Genomic DNA, 20621 nt, shown 5'->3' on the forward strand with positions numbered 1-20621 from the left:
AGTATGTATGTGCACGTGTATATACACACGTCACATGCGTTACTATCCGTGGGGGGAAACAAGGGGAAACTCTTGTCAGATCAAATGTTGTGATCCCAAACCTTGCGCCATCGATGAACAGAGGCGCCATTTGGCCACGCGAATCTGGTCTTGTACGGCATTGATGTTGAATTGATGGACCTGGCGTTTGAGGCGTCAGTCGATGGATCATCGTCCTCTAAATTCCATACAGAACAGACACAGATGGAGTTGGGTTCAAACCTTCATGTATGCATTATCCCACAAGCTGAAGCTGAACTTAACTCACACAAAAAGAAGCCCTTCAGCCAACTTCTAAATGAGAGCCCCTCTGTTACCGTAGCAGACCCGTGAATACCCGTACGGTGGCTTTAGTAGAAAGGTTCCGCATACCGTACACCTGTATCGTCAACGACAGCGCACGTCACTAGTCGCCACTTATCGGCGTGACATGTGTGCCCGTGGGGTCGCAATAGGGCGCGTCTATCCTTAGTATCTCCGAGGGTTGCAGGCGGGCGGCATCCGCTTGCCTTGCGAAAGAAAAACTAGTGTACCTGGATACGTTTTTCATTTTGCGCGGGTCAAGGATGCAGACTCCAACTGGACAAGGAAACAGTCATCTAGCCACGTCAACGCCGCCACCTCCGACCGCATTGCATGTGCCTCTGGATCGTAGATGCCCAGTGTAGGTTCACGGTCGGTCACTTCGTGGCCCTGCTAAACAATTGCTCGAGTGGACCTTGCCGTGCTGCCGAACAACTTATAGTCGGTCAGCAACTACTGGACCAAAAATTATACATACCTTACCCCGATCTCACTACCGGGTTCGCTCACGGTTCACGGATGAAGCTTGAAGCATCAGGGGCCACCGCGACGCCCTATCCCACGTGGGTGGAGCTACTTACTATCGCCTGCAACCACTTGTGTGCGTGCGACTTGGAGCATGTGGATATCGTCGCGCTGACGCAGGCGGCGTCGTGTCAGCGCGAAGCCCGAGCACCTGAGAGGGAGGTGCAAGCAACCAACACTGGTCGCCACGATACAGCCTAGGCAACCAGTGTACGGTGCCCGCTGATCAGTTGGTAATACATAAATGAGGCATTTTCAAGGTTCCTCTTTTCTGTCTCATGCGACCACAAGAAGACATGAGCGGTATTCGGCTAGGAACCTGCAGCATTTGATATTTGGTCGCGAAGGGAGCATCAAGACATGATTGATTCCGCCATAGATCGTGTTTGGATTTCGACGCACACATGCACGGGGACTTGTGCCCATGATTGTGTTTTACGGTCAAGACTGGAAGATCAGTCTATCTGACTGCATCTATCAACAGTGTTTCGCGTCGTGTTTCGCTGACGCACGTGGACGAAGCGCATCAACCCATGGCATCATGATCGACGCAACGAAACAAGGAACCACGGGGAATTTCCCGCCGCACGTGTGACAGCGGGACTTTTCGGGCTAGTCAAGGAGGCGTACGACGACAGCTACGTATCACCCTGAGAATGAAGATAACGCTGTGGTCAACTATGCATGGAACCTTGGCAAGTACGCATTCGTGTGGAGCTTTAAAACCGACTTGTGCCGCTTGGAACTTGAAATCGACATTGGCCTGCGCCTCGTGATTTTTAGCCGATAATTATTGAAACCCACCGAGACATGTCCATCAACATCAACCCCCTTTCAGGGAGGATATTATGACAGATTATGACCCCCATTTGCCTAACGTCAATGCTCCTATGTACATATCTGGAATATTGTGATCTTGGTTCGATGGCGAGCCAGATGCGGTGCCGTCAGCTCAGAACTCCATCCGGCGGCAATCAAAGTTGACCAACAACTCACCCAAATTAGACAATGTATGTGCGCCGCCGAGAGTCTGCCCCAACCACCTGCCATTTCCTGTTATGCGAAGTACAATGGCATAAGCTACGCCTGCTTGTAGATGCTTGCAGTGAGACACGAGGAGATAGTGCAACCGCCTGCATGAGATTGAATAACTTGCCTTTGTGTAAGGTTTCGCCATCTTGCACGGACCCCGCATATCCGATCACCGTGGTTAAGATCAGGGATCAAGCAGGTGCACATGTCCCTTTTTCTGTTCCGTGCATCCAAGGAACGCATAATTGCTTGGCTTCGGGGTCAACCACAATAATAGTATGTGTCACGAACAATGCAAGCAGGTGTGCACCCGCAGCATGGCCCATTCTCGAGTTCATGACCGCCAATTCGACGGAATTGAACGCTCGTCTTTACGGCGCACAGCGCCCAAGCCCCGCCACTGATCTATGTTGTCGATATCTCGGGCTCTATACATTAAATTAAGTGTAGGAGCTCAACATCACGAGTTCCCCAAGCTATGGGTCACGAGAGCACTTACTTGCTGAAAGCATGCCAAGGCGCTGTATTTTCTTCCTCCCAACGTTTAATTTAGAACTTTTTTGAAAAGAAAAAGAAAACATCATCCACTACGGGGACAAGAGAAGAGACCGGTAAATCTTGCATTGTCTGAAAAAGTTCAGATGGAAATGCGCGTTTTGTGGTACGCACACAGCACTCTGATTAAAGACGCCGCTCGAGGAGGAAACATGCAACGCTCACCTTGGAACCATCAAGCCACATAGCACAGCAGGCCAAGCGTTGATAGATCAAGAACGTTCCTATGAGGTTCCCAATTTCGAAGCTGTTGTTTTCTCGGAACTGAACTTCGGTCACGTGGCTTCCCTGCAGCGTATGTAGGTACCAAGTACAACCAAGTTCTTCTTCAAGTTGGGTCCCGTGAAGGAGGCACCAGGGGTCATTAATCTGATTCAGGTATGGTTCAGTGGAAGTTATTATGCTACCTAAGATGGAGATGTGGTACATGGCAGATGCACCCAAGGCATCGGTCACGCGCAGCAGCAAGCTGTACTACCTTGTGCTTCTCTAAGCCAAGTTCTTCTAATATCTTATCAGTTCGACGGTGAGGAAACGAGTGGCACAGCTAATATCAATCCATCTGATGCACTGCGTGAATCATTAGATCAACGAGCATTGTTCGCAATCAATCAGGCCACCAACTAGGAAGAAGGTCGGTGATGAATCAGAAATACATATGAAACCATCAAAGTTAGTTGTGGTCGCCGTCGCACCTTCATGCTGGTAAGTTGTCTGGAAGGCATCACAAGACGAGTAATATGACCCTCCCACGCAATAAATTCTTGCAATATACCGGTGAATATAGTGAGCAATTTTTACGCTCTTGAAAGTGCAGTGCCACTCAAGTTAGAGCAGGTTAGAACTATATGTGGGCTGTAAGAAATCATTATGCAATCCTGGTCTCCAAACCTGCCCGAACGGAGTTTTCGAGGGTAACCGCGACTATGACTTACCTGCAAAGAACGTCGTGCCTCCATTCATGGACTATCGGAAGCAGCGGGTCAAGACCGCAGCTTTTCTGGAAAGTATGACAGCTTCTCACTATGACATTCCAAGTTCGCCCGACTTTGGGAATGGTGTTGGTGAACCAGGCACGTCTACCACAATAAATTCGCGGTCTCAACTATCAATTCAGCGCAACAAGACGGCAAAGAAGTAATCCTGAGAACATCGTTCGGGAATCTCGGAGTACGGCCAACTGCATCCGTTGTTTCTATTCATGTCGTTGTAGGTGCCTTTAGGCAAAATTTCCTAGGATGCTTCTAAAAATATTGTGTGGAATAACGGGCAGACAGGGGAATGCACGAGGGGCTCAAGGAAAGGACAATGTCGGCGTCAGGGGGACTGGGGCTGGCACACTGGTGTCGAAGTATGTATTCCAACCATTGATAACCAGTGGAGGGTCGCGGTGTTCACCCTGAGAAGTAGTTGACCGCATACAACGGCGGCCGACGGAAGCCGCGCTCATCATCGTGATCACACTAACGACTGATAACCGGCCTCAACATCTGGTTAGTCTCTACTGCTACCTTTCAACACGGATTCCGTGACTGTTTCCCAGCGTGACCGGGCACACTAGATGTCATCCGATCAAATGGGACTGTCATTCCTGTTTTTGATCCGGAGGTGAGCTTGATAACCCTAATCATAGGAATCACGAGAAGGGGGGGAAAAGAAAGGTCTGATACGGGACCTACTGTGTGTACTCGGGAGCGGGGAACCGATCAGATGTGACGTTCGCGGTTAGGAAATTAGAGTACGCACCAGAACGCAATCCATCGGCTGTAAGGTATCAAATTTATGCCCGGACAACAGTTATCCACATTCACAGCGCACGATCTACCTGCGACTGCCACAGAAATGAATGATCCTTCATAGTTCCAGGTTTTCCGTGTCCATCAATAGCACACAGATATACACGGGGAAGGTTTTTGCGCGGTGAAACCAGTAAACGGCGAAAAGCTTAGATGCCTACCTCATCCCCGCACGCTCCACTGGGAGCAGCCGTCCAAACACCGCGTGATAACGCGCCCATCGTCAGCTATGGCGTAATTGCGGCCACGGTCTTCATGACGCCAGTCGGATGAGGGGGGATTTCTGTTTCGAAAGTTCTCTTCGGATTCACGGCCGTGTATAGCTGGGAATCCGCTCCTGGACTTTCGCCATCCAGGCTTCCCACAAAAGCCGGGACGGATTTAAAAAAGTGTCAAAGAAAGGAGAAACAGCATCTCTTATTCGCTCTGGTTGGTGGCCGCGCAAGGCTCCACTTCGCCTCCGTCATCTAAGCACGACCGTCGTCATTAGGAAGGTTGGATAATAAGTATTCCATCCCAAACTCGACCGTTAGTTTTGATAGCTCAAGAGCGGTGCATGGACCCGAGATGCTAATTCCAATAGTAATGAGTAGCGCGGCATGGATGTAGGTGGTACGTGCCATCATTACAAACGAAGAAACACACGAAGAGAACGACTCGAGCAGCCCAGCGTCCTCATTACATAACGAATAAAAAGACGAATTATTAAGCCAAACCGTTAGTCCAATACCCAATGGCGCACGGCCTGGCAGGCGCCGATTTCTGGGTGCAACAGAACTACTGACAGCCAGGATTGTAGTTGTCTTCTGCGGTGGTCCAGAAAAGCAGGCCGATAACGGGCAAATGGTGACTTGGGAGGCAATGGCGGTATGAAGTGTAATAGGTGGCGCTGCAAGACGGCGAGCATTGTCAGCATGATGCCATGAGAAATACTCTTCTTTCCGCTCACCGGTAGGGTATGTTTTAGGGTGTGATATAATTCTACGAAATCATTAAACCTCTTATGAGCATGAATAGTAATTCCCTGGCATGGGGTAAATACAGTTCCCACGGACGAGGGTAATTATTCCTCACCTCTTTTGTGCGGATAGCACAATCATACACTGCAAAGAACTGAGCAACTTGGGCTGCCAGAAATAGCTTAGACACACGCACCAATAAATGCCCCACCGAGCTGGTCTCCAACACTAGTCCACCCACTTATCCTGACATCTCTAGAAAATACTGCGCTTTGACCCACGTGGTCTCCGAGCCATATGTCGCGAGAGTGTATCGAAGGTGGGCCAGGAGAAGATTGCAGAGCAGATGATTCATTCACATCCTCGTCCTAATCATTTCCAGTACCCGCCTCAGATATCAAGCGGTTCGTACAGGCTGGAGCATACCTCTTCAAGCTCGTCATATAGACGTGATTCTTCTTCCACGTCTATCCTGTCGGGAATTAAGACTAGTTGTTCCTTATCACTTTGAGGGGACCGCGAAGGAAAATGCGACTGTACACTCGACGACTGTGATGATTGCATGATAGTTCGGAGCAGTGGTGCATTTGCTCCATATGATATGAGCGTCCTGGATGGCCCTGATGACCTAAGGACAATTGCAATTAAAAAGTGCTTACATAAGTGACCCTTGCAGACGCAGGTTTGACTGAGCGAGGTGGAACTAGTGTTGGCCTCCAACCTGCTCAAAGCTAAAACGCGCTCTATTGCATAGGTTTGTCCCGATTGTACTCACCGTGAGCAATCTGTCTCAATGATAACTTATGTAAAGCCTCCACGCCCATGGTCGTGTTGTACAATGATGGTTTCGGAATAAAGGTGCTTATTCGAACGTTCCAAGCTGCGAGTTCACAAGCTTCCTGATCAACGACGGCTAAGCGTGCCGAATCATTACGAGACGCGATTGTGTGAACACCATACACCCGTGTAAGTATAATCTCGTTTTGCCATCGCAATTCTCTGTATGGTACACTCACGGATTATAAATCTGATATACAGTACATAGGGGGTAGATGCAGCGCACAGCTTATAGCATAGCAAAGGGCATCCTATGATGACGACTGACTCAAGCAGCATTTGTCAAGCAGACGCGTAGGCCCTTTGTGGGACTTGCTTTATTTCATTTCGTTTACTCGTTATTCGGCGAGTTCGACAGTAGTGAGTCATCTCTATTACGCCATAAGAAGTGAGTTTGGCAGACTATGGTCAGTTGGTGACCGATAGTATTGCATTACTTATGCATCATTTCAATGTTCGTTAACGAGCCGTGCACCACCCCGCTACGTGATATGGAATTTGTGCGACTGACGTTTGTCATTGCAGAGCTTGCAGTGTAATGGCACTGAGTCAACTAGATGAATGACCAGGGAACAAAACGACGTGGCAAGTTGAAGTGGTGCATGGACTGGTATAAATGCATTGATGCCTCAGGAGATCATCTAGAGCCCACTTACTTGGGATATGCCCATCATTCAACCCCCAAGTAAGGTCCTCGTCACCGGTGCCAATGGATTCATTGCCATGTGGGTCGTCCGTGACCTCCTCGAGCATGGCTATTCCGTCAGAGGGGCTGTTCGCTCTACAAAGAAAGGTGAACACCTGAGAAACTACTTTGCGAGTTACGCGTCCAAATTCGAAACTGTCGTCGTTAAAGACATAACCAAGGTCAATCTCCTTCACTCACGAACCCATTTTCTGTCTGGCTGACTGGACATCCAGGAAGGAGCGTTCGATGAAGCTGTCAAAGGTGTAGAGGCGATCGCCCATATGGCCTCCCCGATATCGGTGAACTACACACGGGTCGAAGGTGGATTCCGAAACACTCCCCACGTACTGTACATGTTCACGAGTGCTATACAGATGTGATAGACCCTGCCGTGCAGGGGACGACGGGACTTCTACAGAGTGCGCTCAGGTACGGGTGAGTGATCACAACAAGACAAAAGTGGTCGATTTGATTTCGAACGACGAGGCTTCCGGTCCTGCTTACAGTCAATCTGTGAAGCGCATCGTGTACACTTCTTCAACGGCGGCCGTGCGACCCGAGACTCGTGAATCCCCTGCTTTTACAGTTTTCACTGAAGAAGATTGGAATGTCCGAGCACTTGAAATCCTCAAGGAGCAAGGAGATAAGACACCCGCTGGCACGACATATCATGCTTCCAAGACGCTCGCGGAACAAAGTCAGTGCCCCCAGAATTGGTACCATTTACATTTACACTACTGTCCTGCTCAGGTGCACGGAAATTCGTAAAGGACCACGAGCACGAAATTAGCTGGGACTTGACGTCATTAAATCCACCTCTGGTATGGTTTATTCCAAGGCGGCCCATTTAACTAGTCATTGATTGTTGCCCTTTATTCAGACTCTTGGGGTAATGTGACCATGTTTTATTGAAGGACACGGCAATTTGACTGTTTGGGATGCAACAGCCAGTTATCCATGATGTGACTGATCCCTCTTCACTCGGATCCTCCATGCGGTGGTTCTACGATAACATCGTGGACCCCGTGAAAAGCGCCGAGCTTGGGAACAATTCCTTTATGGGAACCGGTGGCTCCTGGGCCGACGTTCGGGATATAGCTACGGCACATCGACTGGCTCTGGAGACGCAAGAAGCAGGGGGTGAGCGAATCATCATTTCAGGTAATTTTCTCAACCTCTGCTTCCAATATGACATTCTGACAAAATGCCAAGGGCCTTGGACTCCTCGGCAAGCTTTCAGTATGTATAGGTGATCTCCCTTGGGACAGAAAAACATACTGATAACTTTCGAAGTCGACGCGGCGAACGCGCTGGAGCCCACTCCTAAATTATCCAGGCCGTTACCACAGGGTGACCCGGGCTCCAATTATCCAGCTCCACACGAGTATGGCGCCACCAAGTCGCAGCGCGTTCTCGGGCTGAAGTATCGTTCAGTAATGGAGATGACGAGGGACACACTTTTAGACTTTCGCCGCTCGTGGCTGGTAGCATCCGGTAGAATATTGGCCAAACGTCTGTATTCAATATCACTAGGAATTTTGTTACCGCTGACTTTTGAATTGCATGCTGCTGCTCGTGGTATAATTTCCCGTTCACCCGATTGCCGGAGGCAAATACGAAAAGTTATGGCGTATGCCTGAGCCCAGATAATCGGTATCAGTAGTACCCGAGGCACCGAGAAGCCGATCTTCGATCTTACTGTTGTCCTATGGTGTAACGGTTAAGCGGACTGGACACAGTCTGGCCCAATCCAATACTTACGGAGTGAGCGTGGCGATAACCTTTTCAGTTCGATGATATCCGCAGCTACTTGCCATCATCAAGTGGACAGACGTAAACCTCGCAAGGTACTCGGCCCGAGATTGCACAGGAATGCCTGCCATCGGTCAGATTTATCCGGTTCCCCCGTAGTACTCCTCGGCTTCTCCAAAGGCTCAACTCTTCAACTTGACCTAGGTAACCTTCCTCGTACACGAGATGCAAAGTATCTGCAAAGTTATTTGACATCCAACTCTGTTTGCGAGCGTCACCAAATGCCATGCAGGGATATAACCTAGCGATAGTAGATACGTACATCGCTAGTAGGTATGTCCCCGCATTCGTGGGTGACTCGGCGGCAGTTGTGTCCAAGAGGAAGTCAATTAATTTGACCACAAGGGAGCAGATTCGATCTGGGTCTTCGAAAAGTCCACAGTACTAACAAAATAGAACGTACATTCCACTAGTTCTGGTATGCCTTGAAGCGTAGTTCGGTCCTGGGAGGGTGAAAGTATTTGTTGAACATACTGAGTAGGCAATGTTCAGCGAGATTACTATGAGTCGGCCGTGGAGTGTCTCAGTATACGACTCGGCGAGCATGCGTCCCGAGTATGAGTGAGTCGTCAACAAGCCTGTTCAGACAATAAGTGCAGTCACTTGTACACCAAGTAATTGTGCAAACTCGTCTCGGTGGTCCCCACGCAAACTGTTGTCCAATTGTGATATTTGTCTCTTCCGATGCAACGAGCTCAGACGATGCACTGCCAGGCACGCCAGCTAATCTACAGGAACGGTCAGAAGCCAACTGATTGGGCGAAGGAGGAAATTCAGTAGGCTGGTAAGAAGAACGCCACGCCTGCCTTACCCACTCTACGGTCTGTTGGGTGTGTGCTAGAGGGCGTTATGCGTGTCGATCAACCGTTCTAACAGCTCAACGATAACACCCAGACTCACTGCTCGACAGTCACGGTGTTGAGGGCCGCCATACTAGCCTCAGAAAATGCCAGCGCACAGCGGTGGCTATCGGCGCGGTGTACTCGCGGATACACGTTTTCGCGACGATCATGAACCACCGCTTGCAGACGATGATCGTGGTGCAAGCGAGTACTATACTCCAGCGGTCCGCAGGGACCGCTACAGTCGCCGGCCAGGCCAATCACGCAGACTCAGAGACGTAACGTGGATTTCGTCTAGCACGTCTCTAAACAACACTTCACAGCCTAGCACCTCGCAGCCGAACATTTCCCAGCCGAACATCCCTGTTAACTCACCCCAGCTAAACATCCCATCCGCTGCTCTCACTAACGCTACGCCCCGAACGCCACTTGTAATGCCCCATTCCGAACCATTTATACCTCCTCCTTCACCGCAGCCCATCGATCTCCCGACGCCCGTCATAGGACGACCTACTGTAACGCCGACTCCCGCGATTGGGGAGCACATGACTTTGCCGGATGAAAATGATATGGAATTTTGGTAGTTATCAAGAAGTGCCATACGTTCCCCATCGCAAGGGTCCCAAGAACCGTTTCGTTGGAGGTTTTATCAGCACACTTAAAAAGTTCCCAGGATTCGGCAGGCGGAAGCGCCTCAGGCGACGGTCGTACGAAAACGTCCAAGCACCGTCTCCGATACCGGAATCGCAATTGGAGGAGGAGGGGGAGGAGGGGGAGGAGGCTGAACTGGAGGGCGAGCGTGTCGCTACGTCTATGCCATCACCAGCTGGGCCACCGCCGGAGCTAGAACCAGAGCCAGAGCGTTCGGTCGCTTCACGTGTAGCAGTCCCCGGATCCAGCAGTTCAGATGCCTGAGCCATCGCTGCCATCGTACCCCGCCACACGGGTTCATAGTGGCAATCTTTCATCCATCGGGACCCCAGTGATGGGACCGAATCCAATTCCGATCGAGCGGTCGGCAGCACCATCACATGCGGACCTTCAGCATGCGTTTGACATGATGGACGAGGATGATGATCGCAGCTTATCCGAGGACGATGATAACATCCACATGCCATATGTGCCTCCACCCCGCACTTCCACGCCTGTGCACCGCCATCGCCATCGCCATCCTCGTCCACCCACTCCTGCACCCGCACCCTTCCCACAGCCCCGCTCTGGAGAGCCTTCCTACGACCCAGTCATCCCTCCACTCATTGCCACTACTGGACCATCACAAACGATTACCTCAAACTCTCGTCTCTACGACCCTTCAGGCCATGCTCACTTCTCACACAATACGACATTTCTGTCTCAGCTCTCGCGTTTTAAACGATTCATTCGTGATATCGACCAACTCCCGTTCTCCTCTGCCGACCAAATAGCGGACGAATATGTACCATCCCAAACGCACCGCAGCAGGACGCGGGAACAGAAACGAAGGCACATGACGTCGTCGTCGTCGTGGTACAATTCCCGAGAGCCCATTCCTCAAGCCTACTTCTATGCTACCCCTGGTTTTGGTGCTGTTCCCGCTCTCGATGCGATTCCACCACCTGTACATAAACCACCAGCTTGGAACCCTCAGTGGGATGCGTGGGCGGGGGCGCACTTGTGGGACACAATGCCACCTTCTGGCGCCCCTGGTGGTGCGCCTGGGATGGTAGAGTTCAATTCGGGCTTGGCGCCATCTGTTCCCCATGGGTATGGATCTGATAGACAGCCGGTATTTGTGTATCCGAGTGTGGTTCCGAGTAGATGGTGACCGATTGTTGCTTTCGTTGCTTAGACTCACGGCTACTAGACCGGACCTAATGTGCACTTAGATAGCATACTGTACCATATACACGAGCATTTTCGGATACTTAGGGGAAGCCCGTTTTTGGAAGCGTCAATCACGTGTATGACATTTTCCCACAACCTGCTTATACTTCCCACGGCGTCAGCCTCTCCCAACGGACGCAGAGGAAGCAATCACACCGGCACTACCCCTCCGACACAAGTTCCTCAAGAAAACGACGACATGGTGAGTCATTCTGCTTCTCGTGCAGTGGTTTCGGTGTTTGGGATGCTGGAAATGCGGTTCGTTGGGTGAAATTAGGGGATGGGGTGCTGGATGCAGGTTGAGTTGGGTGGATGTACATGGGTCTATGTTGGGACGGCTTGATCGACATCATCGCATGATGACCTTGCATACACATTGGCGGGGACGGACTCCGTCATATGGGCTGTATTGCTGACATTGATTTCGTGTTGTTTTTGTAGACGAAAGGTTCGTTCAATCGTCCCGACAATTGGCAGGCCCATTGATGCTTACACCATTCACTCATATTTTTCGTTCGGTTGCGGGGGTAATCAGGTACTTCGTCCTTTGGGTACGTTAGCCTTCCTATCCGTGTTTTTGGGTTGTGTAGCGGGACGAATGGTTAACTGGATTACACCAACAACAGTAAGAGGCACACCAAGACCCACACGCTCTGCCGGCGATGTGGAAACCGCGCGTTCCATAAACAACACAAGAGTGCGTAATCTACTAACTGTCACACTCGCATCTGAATGACCTTTCCGTGTCTTCTTCCATGCGGTGATCTCATCACCTTTTTTTTTTTCAATTGTATCAATTCTCGTGTGGTCCTTGACTGCGACTTGACGAAATGTGCACACGAACAGCCTGTGCCCAATGTGGATACCCTTCTGCTAAGCTGCGTTCGTATGAGTGGGGACAAAAGGCTAAGCGCCGAAAGACGACTGGCACGGGCCGCATGCGCTACCTCAAGACCGTCGCCAGGCGATTCAAGAACGGATTTAGGTTTGACATTTCTTTTTTACGCCCACGGATTCATACTCAGTGTCACACAGAGAAAACACCGTCGCCAAGAAGCGCACCGTAAAAACCACGGAGGCATGAGTCAGGAGGCTAACGGGAGGGAAAGAGGAGAATGGGAGAGGAGGCAGCGGTTGAGAGACAGACAGGCTTACCACTTTCCTGAACCACACCTCCCCGATTCCCCAGTGGGACGGACGCAGGAGCCGTCCTTCTATTGCCTATCATCGCTGTTTGTATCATTCTCAAGCTTATCACTTGCCTTATGTTCTCTCCGCAGTATCGAACCCTATTGCATGCGTCGAATACATGATTATGCCTTCCCATGCTCATTCTTTCGTGCATAATCATGGTCGGCCGAGTGCTCTGAGCTTGAGTCGACTAAGCGGTTTATACTAATTCGAATTTCGGTTTACGTGATTAACTGGTGCTTCTCATAGCCTGCCCACTACATCCACACTCCCGTGGCACGTCTGAGTAGATCTTTGTTAAATCGATCCACCAGTTCAGGCCAAATTCATTCCTGGCTCGTCATCGTACGTATTTGGTGACAATTCATTCTTCCCGAGAAAGTCTCTAAGCTGTGTTTTCGAAGTCGCGGTAGAGACAAATTCAGTCCGTCACGCCGTACTGCCTTCACTGTCCATCTGGATCTCATACCAGGGATCATCTTCGCTCGTGAATAGCACTGAAAATCCAAGAATGGCGTAGTCGACTTCCGGATTGGTTATACGGAAATCGGTAGTATTCAGTTCTGGTGCGAATCCTTGAAATGTAACGAATGGGAGGAGGAAACTTAATTGAATGGAAATTAACCGTACCAATGCACATCGCACTCCACGATGCGCTATCTAGATACCGGAAGTGCACAGTGACAGTTTCTTCTGGGCACCGCCCAGTGTTCTACGAACCACGGGCCTCAGAATCCGCACGCGAACCTCGTGTCAGTCCTGCCTAATGGAAAGCGTCCGACTCGGCATCGTCGTAATAACCACAAGTACTTGGTTTCTGGGAGCCTACTTTGACAGTTTCGGGACACATATGACGACGTCGACTTTATCGATTTTGGCGTCGCCATTCACGTCCAAATAGTACGCATAAACACACTGAAATCTTGCCAGGCTTTCCAAGGAACTTGAGATGCTTGCGAGTCCGCCATTGATACGCACCTTAAAGACATAGCAATACGATCTTCCCCCCTCCAGCCTTTCGAGTGTTTAGGCTGCCCGTCAGTGCATTTCACAACGATCTGGGGGACTAGTCTTGGAATCGGAATTGATTCCCCTCTAGATCCTTGCACCTCACGAGACTGGTTGAACGTATTCGTGTAGAGCTACTTCGTAGGAGTGTGAAAAGATTGTTGACTTCTTACAGGACCGGCCGTTGCGCTGCAAAAAGTCAGTGAGGCTCGCGATAATATTCCGGCAAGCACGTGCTCTATTCGTCCAGAAAGTCTGGGCATAAGGATGGTAATTGGAGACCATTCGGCTAGTACACTTCAAATCCGAACCTTGCAGAGCATAAACTTAATGCTTCTAAGTGCCGAGCTAAATTTTTGATTCGTGGTATGTAACCACCTTCGATGCAGCTAGGCCGAATGGAAGTAAACAGTGTGTGGGGAACATACCTGGATAAGTTAGACTACTGACTTTGTCCCTAGGTGGCCATCGTACCTACTTCACCGATAATTCACCTATAAAGGAGGAGGGGAGGGGGCGGCCACTGACAAGGCTCTAGATCCAGCACTCACGTATTTGGCATTATAAAAGAAGCTTGATCAGGGTGTATGTCGAGGATTTGGGAACTCGCCCAAATGGCCTTAGGGAACCCCCACTGGTAGCACCATTGGAGGATCTTCGCAACGGCGTTCAAACATCGGGTAATATAGATTCAAATGGGTATGCAGACGCAACCTTGTCATTATGTGCAATTGTCGAGTCCGCTATAAGAGCGATGCGAAATGGCCACTGATAAAATTGAAGGGGTCATCAGAACCGATGTGCGAGGGTACGTCAGGGAGATAGAGACAGTGGTGTGGATTTATTAGGATAGTGAGGGTCCGCCGGCACCAATGCAGGCCCCATGCATAATTCGTCCGGGCAATGTCCAAACCCCGATTAAAGTTCTTGAGTGCGACCACTCTGAACTCATATGTGTGAGGGGGAAGAGGGGGAATTACCTTGGAAGTGGGGTCAAATCATCGAGAGCCAGATCGAATCAGTTTCAGGCATACGTAAAAGCGATAGCTCAAGGTAGGCGGCCTTGAAACTTTGTGGTATAGCTTAGTACACTCGTTCACAAGTCGGCCGAGTCTCACGCCGCCCTCATCCACAGGAGCCATGGGGGGAGGGAAGAGTTGGGGGTTGGCTGCTCGATACAAACAGGGACGGAACTTTGCATGGCTGGTTGCGTCGGAAATTGAGGCTGATCCACCTAGCGCCCGACAGACACATCCAGACATGCACATTGGCGCATGTGGAGGCACTGCAAGTGACCTCATGGCCTGCCAAAACCCCTTAACCTTGTGAACGATGTCACCAAGTCGAACGTACTCAGCTGGCTGCAATGACGTCGTGATGGCATCTCACTCTCAGCGTGTTCTGCGCACGTGGATGAAAATCACATCCATACAGTTAGCTACGTATGTATCCCTGCACTCACCAGATCTGAACTCAATCTCAAATATGAGAACTCCAGCCACGTCCAAAATGAGAAAGCAACACTCCATAACATTTAAAACGTGATCTACACTATAACGTATTCATCGACCTGACAAAAGGAGAGAGAATGCCAACGCATTCACAAATAATAGACACTATATATCACGGGAGAGACCAAAACCATATCGCAAGGGGGAAAACAGATGAAAGAAGCGGGCAAAACAGGAAACGCGATAGACGTCACAAGTGAGTCGCTAGTAGACGAGAAAGGTAACGCGGATCCATATGAAAGGGGTAAGAGTGGGGCGAAGAAGGCAGGGAAGGAAGGAAAAACCGTGAATGTGATGAGAAAAGGCGTGTTTAAAAGGAGCATAGTAATATAGGTATGATGGGTCATAAAGTTATGTTCGACGGGAGAAAAAAAGTGTAAAAAAGGAGACGGGGATGGAAAAGGTAGCAGTGGAGGTCCGAAACGGGAGACAAAAGAAAAAAAAAAAAAAAAAAAAGATCAACCTCCACGAGAGAAACAAAAAAAGTGCTCCGCTGACGGACGAAGCAACGTCCATAAAGAAAGCTAAAATGGGAGAGGTGCGAGCGGGGCTGCAAACAGAACGAAACGAACAATAAAATATGATACGGTGGTAACGATAGCAAAAGAGAGATAGGAAAACGAGTGGAACGAGAGCAAGGGCATACTGGTTTTTTGAAGCGTGGAGGGTATCGGCATCGTGCATATTGAGCATAGGGGGAACGCATGGGGGTAGCAAAAGACGTAGTCAGAAAAATAAAATAAAATAGTGATCAGCGAAGCATTCATTCGCGAGGGGCAGTCTCGCCAACAGCAGGAGAAACGGGCCAAATCGACTCGCGGCTACGATCTCCAGGCCTACCAACGTTCACAGGGGTTGCAGATGGCTGCTCAGTGGAAGCGTGTGCAGACGCAGCTTGTTGTGGCTGTAACACTGGTGATTGCTGCTGCTGTGACGGCTGCGGAGAGGACGTCAAGGCTTGGGTTTGTGAAGGTGCTTGAGACGGCGATTGCTGTTGCGGCTGAGAGGCATTCAACATCTCATCAATCCCCCTCTTCACACCTGCCATCATCCGATCTGTCTTCTCGATCATCTCCTCAAACTTCCTCCGCTGTTCTTGCAACTCGACATAGTGTTGCTGTAACTCCTTAAGCGTGGGCACACCACTTCCCAACATACCGTTCATCATCGCCTCATGGAGAACGGGAGGTGGCGTATGTACGTGATGGCCTCCCAGCGTATAGTATGGATGGCCGATCGCGTGCGGTGGGGGTAACACGTACCCTACGGCGGCGGCGGCCGCTGCTGCGATCCCTGGGTTCAGGGGCGAATGGGTGCGGCTGGGCGCGTTCGAACCAGATCGGATATAGCTCGACGGTGCACCGCCAAAGTCCCGCGCACCCACGAGTCCCAGCGGGCCGTAGCCATACCGCTCACCGAGCGCTGCGTTGAGCGGGGGAAGATCGAGGCCTGGATGCGGCGCGGCAATGAAGCCATGGCCCGAACGCGCGAGTTGATGTGCAACCCTGTCCATATCGGCTTGAGAAGCGCCAGACTGCATGGCAGCACCCCTTGCTAACGAGTGTCCACGCTCCCCAAGTGCCTCCGCGATCTGCTGTATGCTAAGCCCGACTAACGAACGTTGTTAGCATTCTTGTCATGATCTACCGAAACAGGGAGAAAAAAATCAATCACTCACCACCACCCTTGCGTGCCCTCCCCATACTTCCGCTCAGGTTCTCATCCCCGTCTTCTGGCTCGCCCATATCCTCATCTTCATCCTTTTCTCTAAGCCTTCCCTTCTCACGATCGCTCCTGCCCCTCCGCGCGCGCTTCCGGCGTGGTTGCGGTTCCTCAAGACCATCAGCATCGCTCTCTTCACCACCCGTATTAGTATGCTGGCTGCCGCCAGATTGACCGAGCCCTGCGAGCGCCTCGGCAGCTTGGTGGTCCGTGATCCGCGCGGAGGACATGCCCGCAGCCGCGGGCACTCGCTTACGGCGCTTTATCACCGTCTTCTTCATGGAATTCGGCCGATGTGTGCCATGCAACTTGAAGTACAGACCTGCAAGTGCAAACCCGTGTCGTCAGTCGATCGCCAACGGATCGGGTTAACCCGGAAGGGAAAAAAAAAAGACAGAAAGCAGTGACAGTGCGGGAATACGCAAATGGATAGCGCCCACTCATAGGCAAGGAATTCTCCGTTCATTATCGGAGATAAGATAAACGTGGGAATCGTCTGCTCGCCTCCCATGCAGGGACTACTCGCGATCTCGCTGCCCCAGGGAAGTGAAAACCGCGAGCGACGGCCAGAATTGGAACAGCAGAGGCAACGGGGGCGAGCGGAGGAAAGCCGGAAAAAGAGTGGAAAAAGATATGTGCATGGTTGGAACAAGGCGAAGACGCGCAGAAAACGTGCGTGCAGCGTCAGATACATTTACCCAAGCGTGCGGCACAGGACCGTGACGCGATGTGGAGAACGGGTGGCGATATCCACGCAACCCACCCGCAACCCACCCTGTAGGCATAGCCACATGCGACCCCATCTCACACCGAGGAAGAGAAAGAAAAAACATAGCAGCAAGGAAAAAAAAACACGAAAAAAACGAAGTCCCGCGACAGATGGCGGGGGATCTGTGAGAGAAACGACCACTCACCACAAGCGTTGCAAATATTGTTCCCTACATCATCCCTCCTCCAAAGCGGCGTAGTGCTCGTACCGCAGTTCGCACAACTCAAGGCACCAACAGCCGTCTTGTTCCCCTTCTTCCCACCAACGGGAGTCCCCGCACCTCCACCGCTTCCAGTAGCAGTGGCGACAGCAGGCCCTGCAGAGGGACTGCTCTCCGCATCTACTCCAGGGGATGACATATTAACAGCCACGGCACCAGCTGGTGGCGACTGGGGAGCAGCAGACGGCGATGGAGCGCCCTCCTCTCTGCCAGCACCGGTAGAAGCAACGGCATCAACCTCCATTCTGCCCACTGCAAGCGAATTATTCAGCGTCGGGCATCCCGCACACGCGCTGGATCCGCCAGTGCCATCGCACCGCCCATCTCCAGGGCACGTGCCCCCCCCAGCATTCAAGAGTGGCGCACCTGTGTTATTACCCGTCGACTTGGTTGACGGTGACGATGTGGACGATGTCTTGGATTTGGAAGGCTTGCTCGCACCTTCCGGTTTATGCGATGAGACGGATTGATCATTCGAAGGTTTAGTGGGGGACTGCTGATTTTGGTTAGACGACGATGACGGAGATGGCTGATTTTGATTTGTCATGTTGTCGCCTGTACCGTTTGAGGAAGGGACAGGGGAGTTGGGTGTAGGAATGGAGTTGGTAGCAGTCGATGCGTTAGTAGATGAAGCAACGACGGTAGGAGTTGGAGTGCGGGCCAAAGAAGTGGGGCGAGCCACCTTGCGTGATTTGAGGTAAAGACCTATCGACAAGAGAGAACAGGACAGCCAGAACCCCCAAGCAAAGTTGCCCACGAGTCGGACACATTTCCAATCATTCTCATCATCAGCACACTGCGTTCAACAGACAGACGGACAACAAGCCAAACGGACGGACGGAGGACATAAACAAGCCAGCACGGCAAGTGCAAGGTAAGGGTAAGATAGCGGAAAATAAAGGGGAAAAGGAAACTAGTGTAAGCAGGTAAGGAAGCGAGGGAAACAGAAGCGTAGGAAAAAGAGAGCCCAAAATCCAATCGCCATCACGTTGACCAAGAAACATGCCGAGAACACGCAGTGCAGATGGAGCCGCAAGGGTGCACCATCAAGGTTCATGATGACGATGATGAAAGACGCGATATAGCATCGAGGACGGATGTCTGGTGCGTGTTATTGACAAAATGGGTACCCGGGACCCAAAAAGCGTTATGAAAGGCACGTGACGGCGATGGAGGAGGAAATGAAACAGGAGCAGAGAGATGAGATGAAAACGAAGAGGACGACTCACCGCAAGCATTGCAGATGGTCTTGCCTTCAGTGTCGCGTCTCCAAAGGGGCGTGTCTAAAGTGCCGCAGTTTGTGCACTGTGGGCGCGACGGTTGCTGTTGCTGCTGTGCAGCAGGCTGTTGAGTAGGCGCCTGGGGCTGTTGCTGATGCTGAGGTGAAGGCTGTTGCTGAGAAGATGGCGAATGATGTGAAGGTGGGTGCTGAGGTGGATCGACGGTGGGCGAGCCAGCAGGGTCCAAGCCACCCAGCGCGTCGTCGTCGGGATGCTGGCGGTCCTTCTGGTGCTGCAACAGCTGTTCGTAGGAGGTGAACTCCGCGGAACTGATACGCTGGTGAAGGGGGTGAGCGTGGTCGGCGTGCTGGAGGACGTGGTCGTGTTGGAGAGACGACGCGGTGTGCTGGTCGGCAGGGCCGTTCGGAGAGAACGGCGTCTGCTGCAGACGAGAAAGGTGGTGCATGCTCAAAGCGGGGGGTTGTTCCATTACGATTGGCGACATTTTTTTTCGCGGGGCACTATCAGATACGATTACGGGTAGAAGTTAAGATTGGTGATTAGAGGAACACTGTTCGGCGAGGATCAGCTGGACAAATCCAAGTCAAGAACAGACGACAAGACGGACGACGGGGTAGGTGGCGACGAGTAGTACTAAGTAGCCGTGGTGGCAGTAATAGCGGTAGAAGGGGGTGGACAAGAGAGAGGGAGAGAGAGAGCGGGGCAACTTGGATGGACCACAGCCAGATTTTTGAATGGGAGCCGATAAGTCCCCAGCCGACCAATCAGATCACACCCGTTTCAAAGATAACCACTGTTCCTTATTCGAGTCCGCCGTCTTCACACAATTTAGCCAGCCCATAATTCACATCTGTTCTGCACTTGTAACTTGTATCTGGCCCTGCATTCAACATTCGACCGCTCAGATTATATTTTTTCACCACTAGGAAAAATATCAGCGGATATAATACGTGTCCCATTACATAAGACGCATACGTGATGGTCTCAGGTGCGGCTGATTACCTAACCAGGCAAATCTTATCTCCCCCCCGCCCACTCCAGTCGCGTTTCCCACTCGTTATCATCCGTTCATTAGCAACAGTTCTTCCGTTGGTAGGGTACTAATCGCAGTGGCGTACTCGTGTCCCTTTGGGAACTGGGGATAAATGAAGCTGTTCATATGCCGGACGATCGGTCAGGAGGAGGCTCGGCCTTTGTGCTGACAAAACACCGCCTGCGTAAGTACAGTACGACATCAACATGCTCCAAGTCGCACGCACGCACACGCACACGCCTCGGGTCGACGCAGGCGATAGTATCCAGCCTCGTGGGACGTGCATCGCGGTGGCCCTGATGCTTTACCCCACGTTTACTTACTTATCAGACGCGCGGCGTCGGCCACTTTTCTTGTTGGAGATAAGATAGTGCAAAGTACAGCACTGGTCAGCGTCAGCCAACCCATATTTGCTTCCGACACCTTAAATTTTCCGTTCTTGGTTCCGTTCGCCCTGTCAGAAAAAAAATAGCGGTCGCGATATTCGGCTGTCAAAAATTTTACTCAATCAGACAGCAGTCGAATGTTTCCCCGGAGATTGGTTGCCCTAACGCTCCATTTGTGTCCGCGGAAGAAGAGGAGGAAATTTTTCAAAATTGATAGAAGAGAATTCACCAGTGATGAATCATCAAATCACTGAACCTTGTCTATACATATGTATTCTCGCAGAGACGC

At 51.1% G+C, this 20621-nt stretch overlaps 6 protein-coding genes across 6 annotated transcripts; 3 read left to right on the forward strand and 3 right to left on the reverse strand.

The window, feature by feature from the left end:
- Positions 1-4797: 4797 nt before the first annotated feature.
- F5J12DRAFT_740615 (Phox-like protein) lies at positions 4798-5819 on the reverse strand. Its single transcript, XM_051742018.1, has 5 exons — positions 5636-5819; positions 5406-5577; positions 5325-5353; positions 5200-5274; positions 4798-5139 (listed from the first exon to the last, which is right to left on the reverse strand). Exons 1-5 carry the CDS (start codon positions 5771-5773, stop codon positions 4969-4971), a joined length of 585 nt encoding a protein of 194 aa, XP_051601433.1. The 5' UTR covers positions 5774-5819; the 3' UTR covers positions 4798-4968.
- An 890-nt stretch (positions 5820-6709) lies between these two features.
- Positions 6710-8222, forward strand: F5J12DRAFT_904936 (uncharacterized protein; the record flags this gene model as incomplete). The annotated part of the gene is made up of 8 exons (XM_051748597.1): positions 6710-6913; positions 6968-7055; positions 7109-7169; positions 7241-7431; positions 7485-7555; positions 7682-7895; positions 8028-8167; positions 8199-8222. 8 exons carry the CDS (start codon positions 6710-6712, stop codon positions 8220-8222), a joined length of 993 nt encoding a protein of 330 aa, XP_051601434.1.
- Positions 8223-10133: 1911 nt separating this feature from the next.
- Positions 10134-11209, forward strand: F5J12DRAFT_567134 (uncharacterized protein). Its single transcript, XM_051740093.1, has one exon. The coding sequence runs from the start codon at positions 10296-10298 to the stop codon at positions 11190-11192; it is 897 nt and encodes a 298-aa protein (XP_051601435.1). The 5' UTR covers positions 10134-10295; the 3' UTR covers positions 11193-11209.
- Positions 11210-11736: 527 nt separating this feature from the next.
- On the forward strand, positions 11737-12335 carry F5J12DRAFT_904937 (ribosomal protein L37e-domain-containing protein; the record flags this gene model as incomplete). Its single annotated transcript, XM_051748598.1, has 4 exons — positions 11737-11786; positions 11878-11948; positions 12098-12236; positions 12287-12335. 4 exons carry the CDS (start codon positions 11737-11739, stop codon positions 12333-12335), a joined length of 309 nt encoding a protein of 102 aa, XP_051601436.1.
- A 2637-nt stretch (positions 12336-14972) lies between these two features.
- Positions 14973-15441, reverse strand: F5J12DRAFT_821954 (uncharacterized protein). The gene has a single exon (XM_051745335.1). It carries the CDS (start codon positions 15306-15308, stop codon positions 15051-15053), a length of 258 nt encoding a protein of 85 aa, XP_051601437.1. The 5' UTR covers positions 15309-15441; the 3' UTR covers positions 14973-15050.
- Positions 15442-15724: 283 nt separating this feature from the next.
- Positions 15725-19397, reverse strand: F5J12DRAFT_718907 (uncharacterized protein; the record flags this gene model as incomplete). Its single annotated transcript, XM_051741139.1, has 6 exons — positions 15725-16572; positions 16640-17005; positions 17598-17732; positions 17829-18087; positions 18250-18377; positions 18902-19397. The coding sequence occupies 6 exons, from the start codon at positions 19395-19397 to the stop codon at positions 15725-15727; spliced, it is 2232 nt and encodes a 743-aa protein (XP_051601438.1).
- Positions 19398-20621: the final 1224 nt, after the last annotated feature.

The sequence above is a fragment of the Pisolithus orientalis genome (assembly GCF_024613125.1).
Source record: "Pisolithus orientalis strain OTSU chromosome Unknown F5J12scaffold_9, whole genome shotgun sequence".
In the NCBI taxonomy this organism is placed as follows: domain Eukaryota; kingdom Fungi; phylum Basidiomycota; class Agaricomycetes; order Boletales; family Pisolithaceae; genus Pisolithus; species Pisolithus orientalis.

Excerpts from the sequence above, each read along its gene's own strand:
- F5J12DRAFT_740615 (XM_051742018.1), bottom strand. The coding sequence starts at position 5,773 with ATGCAATCATCACAGTCGTCGAGTGTACAGTCGCATTTTCCTTCGCGG. Across the intron at positions 5,578-5,635 it reads TATATGACGAGCTTGAAGAG|GACGAGGATGTGAATGAATC; the intron begins GTATGCTCCAGC and ends GGAAATGATTAG. Across the intron at positions 5,275-5,324 it reads GTGCTATCCGCACAAAAGAG|GGAATTACTATTCATGCTCA; the intron begins GTGAGGAATAAT and ends ACCCCATGCCAG.
- F5J12DRAFT_567134 (XM_051740093.1), top strand. The coding sequence starts at position 10,296 with ATGCCTGAGCCATCGCTGCCATCGTACCCCGCCACACGGGTTCATAGT.
- F5J12DRAFT_821954 (XM_051745335.1), bottom strand. The coding sequence starts at position 15,308 with ATGACCCATCATACCTATATTACTATGCTCCTTTTAAACACGCCTTTT.